Here is a 14,290-nt window from a genome sequence, read left to right as displayed (position 1 = left end):
CTGGCAACTTAGAGAATAATGGGATCTGTTCGATTTGCCTTATGAGGGAAGCGGTTTGTTAAGCATTTGTCTGTCCACCCTGTATTTGGAAGCCAGATGGATAGAATGTCCCTAAATTAAGTGTGGAGAATTCACCCACAAGGACAGAGGTGAAATGCTTCTATTTCTGAGAGAGAAAAACATCCATGTTATGGCCTGGCTAGAGGGCACGGAAAGGCTACAGTGGAAGCCTGAGATGAGGGAAGGCTACGAGAACAGGTAGATTAGGGACATTTTGTATGTTGATAGACCACTGGTCAGACACCATTCAAAAACCTGTTGAAGGGGCTGAGGGTGTATAGCTTAGTTGTAAAAGTGCTTGCCTTGTAAGCAGAAGCCCTGAGCCTGATCCCAGTACCACATAAAAAATTGAATATGGCCGGGCAGTGGTGGCGCACACCTGTAATCCCAGCACTTGGGAGGCAGAGGCAGGCAAATTTCTGAGTTCAAGGCCAGCCTGGTCTACAGAGTGAGTTCCAGGACAGCCAGGACTGCACAGAGAAACCTTGTCTCGAAACCAAACCAAACCAAACAAACAAACCAAACAAAACAAACAAACAAACAAAAAAGAATATGGTGGTGTATATCTGTAAATCCAACCTGTAATTTCTCTGGAGGTGGATGCAGAAGAACCAGAAATTCAAGGTGATTCACTAATGAATCGAGGTTATATGAGGCCCCTCTTAAAAAAAAAAGTGGAGGCTGGAGAGATGGCTCAGTGGTTAAGAGCACTGACTGTTCTTCCAGAGGTCCTGATTTCAATACCCAGCAACCACATGGTGGCTCATAACCATCTGTAATGGGATCTGATGCCCTCTTCTGAAGATAGCTACAATGTACTCATATACATAAAATAAGTAAATGGACCTTAAAGAAAGCTGGGGGAGGGAGAGAAAAACCCAACACACACACACACACACACACACACACACACACACACACACACACACGAAATGGGGGAGGGAAGAGAAAAGGCCTGCTGAGGTTGATGTTTTTTGAGTTCTGACAACAGGGTTTGTCTCCAAAGAGTGGCTTTAAATGACCCAGGCAAATGTGGATGTCAACACCTCAGGGAATATCCATGTTTAACCTAGCACCAACATATCCTAGGTCCAGGGACGTTATTCTCCTATATTACTGAGTGGGTGTCAAATCCCATGCCTTAGACCTTTTATCCAACAGCTGGAACAGCCTGAATTTGCTTTAGAGACTACGGTGTCCGGCACCCAACGTGTGCACAAAAGTAGGTGAATAACTCAGTGAAGAAATGTAACATTTGCTGCTTCTAGCAACAGTTGCTCTTTGGAGGAAAGAAAACACAGTTCTTCTGTATCCTTTTCCTTGCTGACTGCTGCTTGACCTTAACCCAGGAACTTCCAGGAGTTGGATAACACTATTTCCTAGACTGTTCTGGGAGAAGGGCAGTTTCCTGCAGGCCAGAGGCCCAGCCCTACGTCTCAGGCAGCTATCCAGACCAGTGAAGTGTGCAGTTGCTGGCCTTTGTCTCGCTGGACTTCTCTGCGGAGGGCTGTAGCACCACACCCGTAGTTCCAGGGCCGTGCCTTACCTATGTATTACATCTTATTTCTATTTGTTTCTGTCAACAGGATAATTCTGTGACCTCAGGCAGTTGTGGCTTGGAATCCTGGCTGCAAATCTCACGGTTGCAGGGTGTAACTGGGTGGCTCAGAGACAAGGCACTATCTGCAGGCGTGGCCAGGGAGGGGACGTGGGCGTAGACACGCTTTCAAGCTGCTGGGGTTTGGGGCGTCCCTGGTGAGCGCTTTATAGGACGTAAGTGAAAGGGGATGTGGGTGTGACCTATAGCCTTGTCTCGGAGGAGGACAATAAAGTTTGAGAAGTTTGAAAAGGGGAAAGAAAGTGAACGCCCCTTTGGCCGAGGGGTGTGGCCGGAGCTCGGCGAGGAGCCTGAAGGCGGGTGCATGACATGGGGGTCACCGTGGACGTGCACCAGGTGTTCCAGTACCCCTTCGAGCAGGTGGTCGCTTGCTTCCTCCGAAAGGTATCAGTCCCTCTGACCTGGGAAGTGCATCCGCTGCGGACAGTCTGAACTGCCCCCGCCTGCGTCACTTGTCGTCTGTACCCAACCCTCATGGGTCTAGACTCACCCTCCGAGTCCCCCTCCAGCGCGCGTGCTGCTCCCGGGATGTGCAGGGCGAGGGTGGAGGCGGTTTTCCTCGAAAGCTGCTCTCAGGGATGAGCGGAGGGTACCGTGCAGAACATCACGTCCACACGCCTCCCTGGCAGAGGGTGTGGGCTCCGGGTGGCCTCCCTGGGCGGACTGTCTAGTCCTGCTTTCTGGTTCATCTCCCACTCTTTAAACGCTAATACAGGCTCTTGAAGCTGTGATCTCGCTAGACTCTCGGCTGTTACTCTACTGTTTCAAGACTTTCTCTTAACTAAATAGCCGTGGGACTCCCCTCAGAGCTCACCCTCTCTGGACCTTAGTTTGCTAATCTGTAGCGTGAGAAAAAACAGTGCACACTCCCAGGGTTGTCGTGAGAATTTGAGTGAGATAATTAATAAGGAGTGTTTATCACAGGATTGATGTGTTGTAAGAGCTCAGAAATACTGCTGTTTGTACTATTGTAGTTTTGGGATTCCATGGCCCTCATGATGAGGGCTCTTTCTAGGAACTGTGCCTCCTGCTAACAGTAAAATGAAAACCATCATCCCCGAGAATTGGTTGTCTGGGAGGTGGGACCCTGAACTGTAATCTGTTTTTGGTTCAGTTAGGTATCTGGGTGACCCTGATCAGAGGTCTTCTCTCCAAGATCTGGAAGATGAGGACTTGTACCCATAGGTCTTTAAAGTCTCTTCAGCTTTCGCAGTGTTGAACAAGACTTGTAATGATTGCAGCTGTCCTTGGGCAGTGAACTACATCATGAAATCTGTATAGCCTAGAAGTTGGACTGAAGAGGTGCTGTGAAGATGGTTAGCTAGGGCCTCCCATTACAGGAGGGGGCTCCATCACTTATACCTGCTAGGTCCTCAGCAAAAGTCTGATGAATAGGCAGTGAATGAATCTGGGGTACACTCTGCTTTAGATCAGGCTTCTAGGAAGGGAAAAGGAACAGCTGACACCCCATGTTTTGTTTAGACTGGCAGTTTGGAGTGTGGGTCCCCAGCACATTTTGTGTCAGTCACCTTTGCGCTGTGATGAAGTGACTGGGATAATGAACTGAGGAGAAAATAATCTATGTTGGCTCACTGTTTTAAGGGCCTCCCATTCATAATTACTTTGTTCTAGTTTGCTTTCTGTTGCTGCAATAGAACATTGGCCCAAGGCAGCTTTGGGAGGAAGGGGTTTATTTCAGCTTACAGGCTATTCATCACGGCATGAAGTCAGGGGCAGGTGCACAAGGCAGGAACTCTAGCAGAGACCATGGAGGAGTGCTGCTTCCCTGGCCTTGCTCAGCTAACTTTCTTCCAGTCTCCTGCGATGGCTCATGAAGCTGAAATTTCTGCCTTTTCCTGCCCCAGACCCCAAAATCTACTGCACAATTTTACCCACAGACAACAAGGTCGGGTTCATCACAGCACTATCCTCCTAGTGCCAATTTCTGTCCTAGTTTCCTCGCTGTGATAAAATGCTGACCAAAAGGCAACTTGCAGGAGGGAGGCAAGGGTTTAGCTTATTTTACTTCTCCCAGGTCACAGTCATCATCATTGAGGGAAGCCAAAGCAGAAAGTCAAGGCAGGGACCTGGAGGCAGGAAGTGAAGCACGGGTCACGGTGGAACATTAGGTCATGGGGGAACATTACTGACGTGCTCTCCATGCGGCCCTGGGGAGGCACCACCCACACTGGGCTGGGCCCTCCCACATCAATCATTAATCAAGAACGTGTCTTTCAATATGCTCGCAGGCTGGTCTGTTGGGTGAAATTTCTCAGTTGAGGTTCTTTATTAACAGTTGATGTTGCTTTGTCTCAGTTTGACGATAAATAACCAGCCCAGGTGTCTCACCGCCCTGGGCCTGTGGAGAGGCAGCACCTCATGGACGGAACCTGAGGTAGAACAAATCTGCTTAGATCTGAGCCAAGGAACAAGGTGGAAACGTTGGGAGAGCTGCAATCCCATAATCCGATTCAAGGATTCTGCCAATTCAAGGGCATATACCAATGCCCAAGGGCACCTTCCCACAATTCTCCACCTATTCAAGAGTCTACCACTACCCAGGAGGGCTGCCTTGGGACCTAACCATTAACACCTAGCCCTTGGGGGATGTTCAAGATGGAAACTGTAGCACCACTGCCACCTGGGAAAAAGGATTGTCATCCGGAAAAGGAGTCCTCTGCCTTCTCAGAATGGAAAAGACACTTTGTCTAGGCTTCATTGACCTCCCCACCCCCTGCCCCTTTCAGACTCTCTTTGCAAAACCACACACAAAACCCTACTCACCCTCTTCTTTGTAATGCACTTCCACATATCAGTTTCAGGTAAAGGTGATGGGTTTTTAGAAAGGGAGAGCAAGAGTAATAAATAATGATGATGCTGGCGTTATTTCAAAGGGTGATGCATACTTCACACAAGGAGCATACAGGATGGGAGGGTGGGGTAGGGTGGCTATAGCAGTCCTACATGGAGGCTTTGGTAGGTAGGCAGGCTTTCTCAGTAAAGTGACACCTTCAGGTTTGCTGAAACATGAATAGGAGTTTTCTTTTCTTTCTTTCTTTCTTTCTTTCTTTTTTTTTTTTTTTTTTGGTTTTTCGAGACAGTTCTCTGTGTAGCCCTGGCTGTCCTGGAACTCACTCTGTAGACCAGGCTGGCCTCGAACTCAGAAATCTGCCTGCCTCTGCCTCCCGAGTGCTGGGATTAAAGGCGTGTGTCACCACCACCCGGCTGAATAGGAGTTTTCTTGGCACTCTCTCTGTCTCTGTCTCTGTCTCTGTCTCTGTCTCTGTCTCTGTCTGTTTCTCTCTCCTTATACACGTTTGCGCTGTATAATACAGTACTATCCTCCAAGCAGGCTAAGAAATCGTCATGACTGACTCACGTCGTGGGGAAATAGTCTCAGAAGTCTAAGTAACTTTCCCAGCAGTCCCAGCTAGCAGGTCGGAGAGCCAGGATCTCAGCTCAACTGAATCTAAAGCCCATGGTTCACCAGCAGGCTGCGCTTCCAGCTCTGCACACAGGGGCCATGCAGGAGAGTCTGGGGACAGAGCAGCGGCTCAGGCCTCAGTTTTGCTGGGTGTAGTACCCTTTGGTTCATTTGCCTCTCATAGTTTGTTCATCTGGATGGACTCTGCACCTAATATGATGCTTAGCTTAGATGTGTGCGGGTGGGACACGGTATTTGCTAGCCATTTCTGTGCAACAAATCACTCTAAAACTTAGTGGCCTTGCCCAGTGACAGGCTTTTAATTCTGGTGATTCTGTGGGTTGACTGAACTCATGTGGTTGGATTTAGTGTGGTGTGGCTAAGGTCATTTATACAAGAACATTCGGTATCTGATGCCATTCTTATAAGATAGTCAGCTAAGTGCTTGGCATGTTTAAGAACTATGGAAGGACCCAGGTGGCTCATGCATGTATCCCAGGCCATTGGTGAGTCTGAGGCGGGACGATCAGCAGTTCGTAGCCAGCCTGAGCTACATAGCTAGACCCTGTCCCAGAAAACCCAAAACCAAACAAATTAAACCAAAATATTAACAAAAAGGAATTCCTGTAGGTAGCCACAGTGAGTTATGAGTGTAGTATTTGGTCATGACTAAAAGACATTTTCTTTTGGTTCTCCAGACCTCTGGGTCTTACAATCTTTCCAACCCTTCTTTGAATGGTTCCTCTGAGTCATGGTGTGTGTGTGTGTGTGTGTGTGTGTGTGTGTGTGTGTGTGTGTGTAATATTGATGTGTACTCCATAGTCCCTTATGCTCTGCACTTTGACTAGTTGTGAGTTTCTCTATTACTCACTATCTACTTCACAAAACATTTCCCTGATGATGTCAGAGAGCTGGTAGACAGCATTCTAGCATGGAGGAAAAAGAGGTTCATGAGCCTTTACTCCTAACTAAGCACCTATGGACAGTACAAGGCTTCTCAGGGAGAGAGAGTTAGTTTTCTTTAAGGGTGTATGTACCTCTTGGTAGGTCTACCATACTCCAGGGGATGGCCCCACACCTAGAACTATAGTTGATGGGATATTTAATAATAATAGTAGTAGTAGTAATAATAATGATAATAATGACATGAAGTGGAGGTGGATAGGAAGGTGGGCATGAATCTGGGTGGAGTTAAGGGAAAGGAGCTGAGAGTGAATATGGTTAAAAGACATTGTGTGAACATCTCAAAGAATTAATACACGTATTTATATTTTAAAAAAGGGATTGCTTCCTCTTGGTAGATATGGTGCACTGATGCACCTGTCCTGCACGGGAGCCCCCATGCACTGAGCAGCCTGTGCGGCTGTGTAGACAGTCTCCTTTTATCTGTTCGTGGTGATGTTACCACCTTCAGACTGATCCACATGCATGCGCTTTTGATAGAGTCTTCGGTAGTAAGAGTTAGATTTTGGGCAAAATATGCTTTAAATACTTTTAGTCCTCATGATGATACTTTTTCAAAAATGATAATTAAAAAAAATTGAGCAAAGCAGTCGGCCGAAGAGACAGTCATGTGAGGAGTCCTCAGGACGGTTAATCTGATTTTGCACTACAGTGGGCAAGGCTGCTTTAGAACTGAGGACATTGTGTTTTAAATAGAATCTACTGCTCTGTGGCTCTTGGTTTGTCCAGATTCTCCTTCCAAGTTCCCATTCAGTACTATTTTTAAAACCCAAGGAATGCCTGATCCCCTTACACCTGTCTGTTGGCTGTTGTGGGCAAAACATTAGCTGCATGCTTTCAATTATGAGTGGTGCCTAGAAAATGGAGGATACAATCCTATTTGTGAAGTACAGGTTTCCTCACCATCATGGAAGAGTGCTGAGACTCAGTATAGTTCCTTCAGGTGCTGCAGCAGTGGCTTCACAGTGTCCTGGTTCCCCTCTTTGCATAATTCTACTTCCCTCCCTCCCTTCCTCCCTCCCTCCCTCCCTCCCTCCCTCCCTCCCTCCCTCCCTCCAGTCTTTCCTTCCTTCCTTCCTTCCTTCCTTCCTTCCTTCCTTCCTTCCTTCCTTCCTTCCTTCCTTCCTTCCTTCCTTCCTTTCTTTCTTTCTTTCTTTCTTTCTTTCTTTCTTTCTTTCTTTCTTTCTTTCTGTTTTCCAAGACAGGGTTTCTCTGTGTAGCCCTGGCTGTCTTGGAACTCACTCTGTAGACCAGGCCTGGCCTTGACCTCAGAGATCCGCCTGCCTCTGCCTCAAGAGTTCCGGGATTAAAGGTGTGTGTGACCACCGCCCAGCTGTACATTTCTTACCTTTCCTGCACTCATGAGTGTATTTTCCTTCCACTTGACTAAAAGTCATCTTGGGAGAGAACACAAAGTTGTGTAGACAAGTGTGGAAGCATAGAAGATACCTCTTTGTGTGGCTTATGTAGGTCTTTTTGATGAATGTTATCTTTCATGTGCTGGGTGCTGAGAGAATTCCTTACATGTCAAATGCCTGGAATGTAAAGTCATTACTAAGGATGCATGTGAGCTGTGGTGATCAGTGAGTCTTCATGTCAGTTCAAATGAGTGCAGAGAGCTTGATCCATGGGGATCTGTATCCCAAACACCAGACAGGTTCTAGATCACAGGAAACACTCAACAAGTCCCATGAAGAAATCTCACCCTCCTGTGGTTGGCAGTATATAATTTTGTACTAAAGTTATTATTTGGGAATCTGAGGCAGGAGGATTGCTTGAGTTCAGAAGTTTGAGGTCAGCCTGGGCAACACAGTGAAACACCTTCTGGCCATTACACAAAATGAAACAAACCAAAACCTTAAAACAGGAAAGTCAACACAGGATTCAGAAACATGCACTCTCTGGAATACTGTAATAAAAAAAGAGTAAAATAAATTCCTTCTTCCATCCATGACCTAAGACTTTATTTATTCCAGTGGCGTGCTGCATAGAATGGATCGGTGCTTACCCTGAAGCTCATAAAGTGGATTTATGAATGGCTATTTCCATTTAGAGTAGAAAGCTGATTGGATAATTAATAATGTTTCCTTCAGATGCCATCTTCACTCCCTTGCAGACCTGACACTTACACGTGTAGAACATCTTTCCCCACAGAGCTCCAGAGGTGTTTTGGAAGGATCCATTGCATTCCCCAATGGAATGGGGGTTTGGCTAGATGTTAGGCCTTAGTGCTGTGCAGAGCTGACAGCTGCTCTTTATGTCCTGTGCTGGGCGGCACTCTTCATCCTTCCAACCTAAGTTCTCCTGAGAACTGAGGTGTGACATGAAGGAGAAGCTGGCTGTGAGGAGCATGGCTCTCATGTCAGGGTGTAGAGTGGACAGTTGTAGGGGTGCGAGCCAGGTCAGTTCATATTTCTGTGCCTCAGTTTCCTTGTCTGAAGAATTAGAGGAATAGCTATCTTCTAGGGTTGCTGTGGATATTAATTAACACGCATACTTTTATGTAAGCACCAAGCTTAATGCTGGGGCATGGTAAGTGCTTTCAAAGCGCTTGCTGAGTTCTGGAGACCATTATGTTTGTTCAGGAATGTGAAACTGAAAAGCCCAGGGAAGCACTCTGCAGAAATCTTTACTAACTTAGAACAATAAGGGAGAAGGTGAGCATGAATAATGGTGCACCTCCGAATGATAAATTATTTTTTAAGTGCAATTTAAATTTTAAAGTGTGCTTAGTAACTCATCCAGTGGAGGCTGTGGCTTAGTGTCTGAAAGAAGATTTTTTTATCTATCAAAGTGCTAATAGCTACATATTCATTATATGCCTATTAATTGGTATCCATGCTAAGTCTGCGCACCCTTTGACAATAAAATAAAACAAGACCTTGTCCTGAAGGAGCTTCGTGTCAGGGGGAGCAGAAAGGAATGTATAGATCATTGTGCCGAGCTTTCTCAGGGGTATATACAGACGTATAATGTGGGGCAAGGAACGTTTGTTCGAATTGCATCTTTCTACGTAGCCCAGGCTGGCCTTGAGCACTTGGTACTCCTCGCTCAGCCTCTCTAGTACTGTAATTATGGGCATGAGCTACCACACCGGGCAGATCAATGAAGGGGTGATGAACTGAAGCCTCATTTGATCTTGGTAATAAGTCAACTTTGCTTTTCTTCCAGAGTGAGCTTCTTTATGGAGACCATGGAAAGGCTGGGCAGTGTATGGTGATGTTTCTGTATAGCTTAGCATGCAGCAAGGCCCTTTGTATGTGTTTGCAAGCAGCTGGGTAGCAGATCCCCTTATAGCGTGTTGACCAGATATGTGGATGCCAATGAACCAGGCATCCTGCGGTTCCTCATTCTTTGTGCTTTCTCAGATAACCCTATTCAAAAGCAGGCCCACTGTAATTCCTATGAAGGCGTTGACTATGAGAAGAAGGGCCGTGTTTCAAAAGTCAGGTGTTGGCCTCTCAACTTTTCAGATAGCTGATATTTTAATAACTTCCTGCTTACCAGAGTGCCTTCTGAATGATGAACTTTCCCTTAGCAAACAAAAGGAGAGGCTTAATCTTTATAAAGCTCCACCTTGTGTGTGTGTATAAATAAAAATATAATAGAAATATATATTATTCCTATAATAGATGGACTCAATTTCTTGAGCTCTCACTTTAATAATTATATATTTACTTTAATGTATATTCTCTGAGCTTGGCATTATGTAGCTTTTGGGCCTCTTTTTAAAAGAGCTTTTTTATTAGCATGCATGCGTTCTATGTAATGATGGGCTGCATCATGACATTTGTATATTTACACGATGTATTTTATCATGTTTAAACTCATTACCCTCTATTGTTCCCCTTCCACTCCAGCAGATGCCCTTCATCTTGCCAACTAGTTCCCCACTTTCCAAGGTGTGTGTGTGTGAGAGAGAGAGAAAGAGAGAGAGAAGGGGGAGGGGCAGCATGGGGGAGGAGACTGAGGGAGAGAGACAGACAGATAGAGGAGGGGAGACTAGAGAGTTTCATTTGAGTGCTTGCAGGAGCATGTGTACTGCCTATCTACAGGAGTATTCCTATCTCATCCGTAGCCATACCACTGAAGAAACTGTCTGTCTCTACAACAACCAGTAACTGTCTATAGATCTTCAGAGGTGGGAGGGTGAGCCTCACTAACTGCCTATAAATCTCCAGGGAAGGGTGAGCTACTGTAAGTGCCCCACTGTGTTGATAGGTCTGTGTTTTGCAGCTGCTGTGAGTTTAGAAGCACAGCAGATACGGTATACTTTGGATACCTTGTGCTACGACATTCCACTCCTTTTTCCTCTTACTTTGAGCTCCTTATTCACACTGTTCTCTGAGCCTTGAAGGGGATGATATTGACGTCCGTCCTACTTAGAGCTGAGCACTCAACAGTCACTTCCTGTCCTCATTTTGATCAGTTGTAAGTCTCAGTAACGACCACTTACCGCAAGGACGGTCTCTGCCCTGACGAGACATCAACATAGTCTCTGGGGATAAACAGAACAATGTAAAAGGCAATTTGGTAGAACAAGCCTACCAACTAGGACCCATGGCCTCTCCAGCCACAGGGCGTTGGCCAGGCTCTGTACAGTAAGTATAGTGCACTCATTCTCTCCTGTGGAGCAGGCCTCAAATCCTTCCAATCAGAAAGTCGGGGTTACTCGATCATGGGCTTGCCACTATTGCATTAGTGGGCGTATCTTGCCTGAATATCCTATTCAGTAGGATAGCTTGCAGGGTCTAAATCTGAGGAAGACAACTGAGGACAGTGTCCCCACAGCTCCTTGCTCAGCACCACTGGCACTGTGAGGGCAGGACAGACGGCAGGGAGGGAGCATCTGACATCACCTCTAGCTTGATTTCTCAATGTCCTTAAACCAGATCTTCATCGAGATGATCTTACCGTCTAGCTCCAGTGGACAGCCAACAGCAGGGGCAATCACCTGTATAATTTTGAAAACTCCTGAGGGACATTGCAGGTAGATAGCCCATCCCTGGAAATGGGATTTTTCACTTAATAACCTATGACTTCTAGGAAGAGCTTTATCCACCTGCTCAAGATACCTCCATTCAAAAGGTTTTTGGACTCTTTTGATACGTAAAAAGGAAAATGGGAAGGGCGGATGATAACCTCAGGAGTGCATATTTTACCTTTGTTAGTGTTGCAGTAGACATATCTTGGCAAAGGAAGGAGTGAGCCTACTTATTCCATAAAGAAAGTAAAAACAAATAAGATTAAAAAAGTGAAGCCAAAAATATCTTGAGAAATCTCCAGAGTCACTGACAAACTACAGCACATCTGGTGTGTGTACGCTTCCACCAAACCAGGCTCGATGAAGACAAGGCTTTTAGCAGAAACTGGGTCAGCAGACCACATTGCTTCCAGGAGTGTCTGGTATGGAGTTGGGAGGGGCAGGCTCATCTCTGTTTGTGTGCAGGATTTACACATGAAACTTTTAACAAGAAGAGGCCATATCATAATACTCATTAATATGTTTCCTGTTTGGGAGAGAACTAAATGAGAGCATGTCAGGCAGCTGCGGTGTAACACACGCAGGGTGGGCACGGTATAGATCTGGATCTGGCTGGATCAATTCCTTAGTCACTTGGTGTTTGAATAGGTGTCCAGAACTCATGAGTGCCACTGTTCTCCCTCGGAGTAGTCTCTGCTTTGTAGCAGGCTTTGGATACATTTTGTGTGTAAGAATTAAAACATGAATACGTAGGTTACCACAAGATGGCATTCTATTATTCCAAGTAATGCCAGGTAGAGGGAGCCTTGGTTTAATACATTTTTAATTTCTTCAAAGAGTTAAAATAAATGCCATCCATGTCACGATATTTAGCTGTTTCACACAAACTTCTAATTTTTTTTTCTTTTTTGCCATTCTTTACGGAAACTTGAGGTTTATGTCTGTTAACTCCAGAAGAAGTCAGGAAGGAAAATACCTTAATTTTTGCAAATGATATTTATTAGCATGAATAGTTCACGGTCTCTTGTGTTGAGCTATTAAAAGTTCCATTTCCTATTGCAGGGATTATAAAATGAGTTATCCTCAAGTGTTTTCTATTTTGTCTTCCATGCTTTTCCATCTCTTACCCTGTCTTATTTTCTTTTTAGCACATCTGACATTTATTTACTGCTTTTGTTTGTTTCTTCAACTAATAAATGAATTTGTAAGAAGCTACATGCTTTTCATGTCACTCCTACATCCTCAGTGTCTGAAACAGCATTTGTCATGCTATCTAATTATCTATCTATCATCTATCTAATTTGTCTATCTGTCTGTTATCTATCTATCTGTCTATCTATCTATCTATCTATCTATCTATCTATCTATCTATCTATCTATCTATCATCTATCTAATTTGTCTGTCTATCTGCCTGTCTATCTCTCATCTATCTAATCTCTCATGTATGTATGTATGTATGTATGTATGTATGTATGTATGTATCTAATCATCTATCTACCTATCATTTGTCTGTCTGTCTATCATCTATCTATCTATCTATCTATCTATCTATCTATCTATCTATCTATCATTTGTCTGTCTACTTGTCTGTCTGTCTCTCTGTCTACCTATCATCTATCTAATTTGTCTATCTATCTGCCTGTCTATCTATCTCTCATCTAGCTAATCTCTCATTTATATATCTATGTATCTATGTATCTAACTATGCATCTATCTATGCATCTATCTATATATGTATGTATGTATGTATGTATCTATCTATCTATCTAATATATGTGTATCTATGTATCTATCTATATAACTACCTACCTATCATCTGTCTATCTATTTATCTATCTAATATATATATATGTATCTATGTATCTATCTATATACCTACCTATCATCTGTCTGTCTATCTACCTGTCTATCTATCTATCTATCTATCTATCTATCTATCTATCTTCTATCTACCTGTCTAATCAGAAAAAACAAAGAGGGTCTTATTATTTAAATGAATATCATTTCTCTTAGTAGGTAAATATTAAAATTAAGTGAAAGTGTGAGGTAGTATAGTTTAACCTGTAAAAGTTTCACTGACAATTTAGTGATGTAATCAGAACTGAGAATGTTTTATTACTGTGCCTGTCTGGTGATACATTCTGCTTTTCTTCATAATTTAGTTTAGTTATCTTCCTACGACTTACAGCATGACTGTAACATTTACATGAAATGCATTTATGGATATTTAATGAATAAGCTGGGATGCAGTAAAGGAAACAGTTACACTTTATGTTAGTGTAAAAGGTTAATTCACACACCTGTCCACATGGTTTAGGGAGCTGTGTGCAGCTTAGATGTCTCAGAGTCAAGAAGTCTCCTCTGTAGAGGACTGAATCCCCAATTTATCCTTCTCTTACTAACATGAATCTCTTGAGGGCTAACTTGCGGGAAAGTGTCATTGTATTTTCAGCCTTTCCTTCTAAGGCTGAACTGCATGAACACATGCACAAATGCACCTTTCTCCTCCTCCTCCTCCTCCTCTTTCTCTTCCTCTTCTTCCTCTTCCTCTTCTTTCCCCTTCCCTACTCCTCCTTCTCCTGCCCCTCCTCTTCTTCTTCCTTTTTCTTCTGGGTTTTTGACCAAAATAGATAGATAGACAGGGTCTCTTTGTGTAGCCTGGACTCATAGTTAGACCAGGTTGGCTTCAGACTCACATGATCAAAGGTGTGCATCACCACCACCCAGGCATCTTCATTATTTTTTTTTCAAGATTTCATTTATTATTATAAATAAATACACTGTAGCTGTCTTCAGATGCACCAGAAGAGGGCGTCAGATCTCATTATGGGTGGTTGTGAGCCACCATGTGGTTGCTGGGATTTGAACTCAGGACCTTTGGAAGGACAGTCAGTGCTCTTATCCACTGAGCCATCTCACCAGCCACTTGAGCAAGGTATTTAGTTTATCTAAATAATACGTCTATACTTATCTAAATAGCCTTATCTCTCATATATACAATAGAAAACAAACAAACAACATATAACTTTATGTCATGCTTCTGAGAATTAACAGACAATGTATGTAAATTGACTAGGTTAGAAAATGGTAGCAATTATCATCCTTGGTCTAACTAACATCTAACTTGTCTTTCAGGACAATTTAATAAAAGAAGTAAAGCATTTATCAAATGTCTTCAACATGCTTGACATCCTGTCCTTTTATGATTATTTTCTTGAAGTGTTAACACAGTCACCAAGC

At 44.0% G+C, this 14,290-nt stretch overlaps 1 protein-coding gene across 1 annotated transcript in view; it reads left to right on the top strand.

Moving 5' to 3' along the window:
- Positions 1-1,968: 1,968 nt before the first annotated feature.
- The window catches only part of Prelid2 (PRELI domain containing 2), a 75,499-nt gene continuing 63,177 nt past the window's right edge, over positions 1,969-14,290 (top strand). Inside the window, exon 1 of the mRNA NM_029942.1 lies at positions 1,969-2,062. Coding sequence (NP_084218.1) covers positions 1,988-2,062 — 75 coding nt within the window. The 5' untranslated portion in view covers positions 1,969-1,987. The remainder of the gene's footprint in view (positions 2,063-14,290) is intronic.

This window comes from Mus musculus, chromosome 18 (genome assembly GCF_000001635.26).
Source record: "Mus musculus strain C57BL/6J chromosome 18, GRCm38.p6 C57BL/6J".
Classification (NCBI taxonomy): Eukaryota; Metazoa; Chordata; class Mammalia; order Rodentia; family Muridae; genus Mus; species Mus musculus.
The sequence above is the reverse complement of the archived record's forward strand: the minus strand, read 5'-3'. Positions and strand labels throughout refer to the sequence as shown.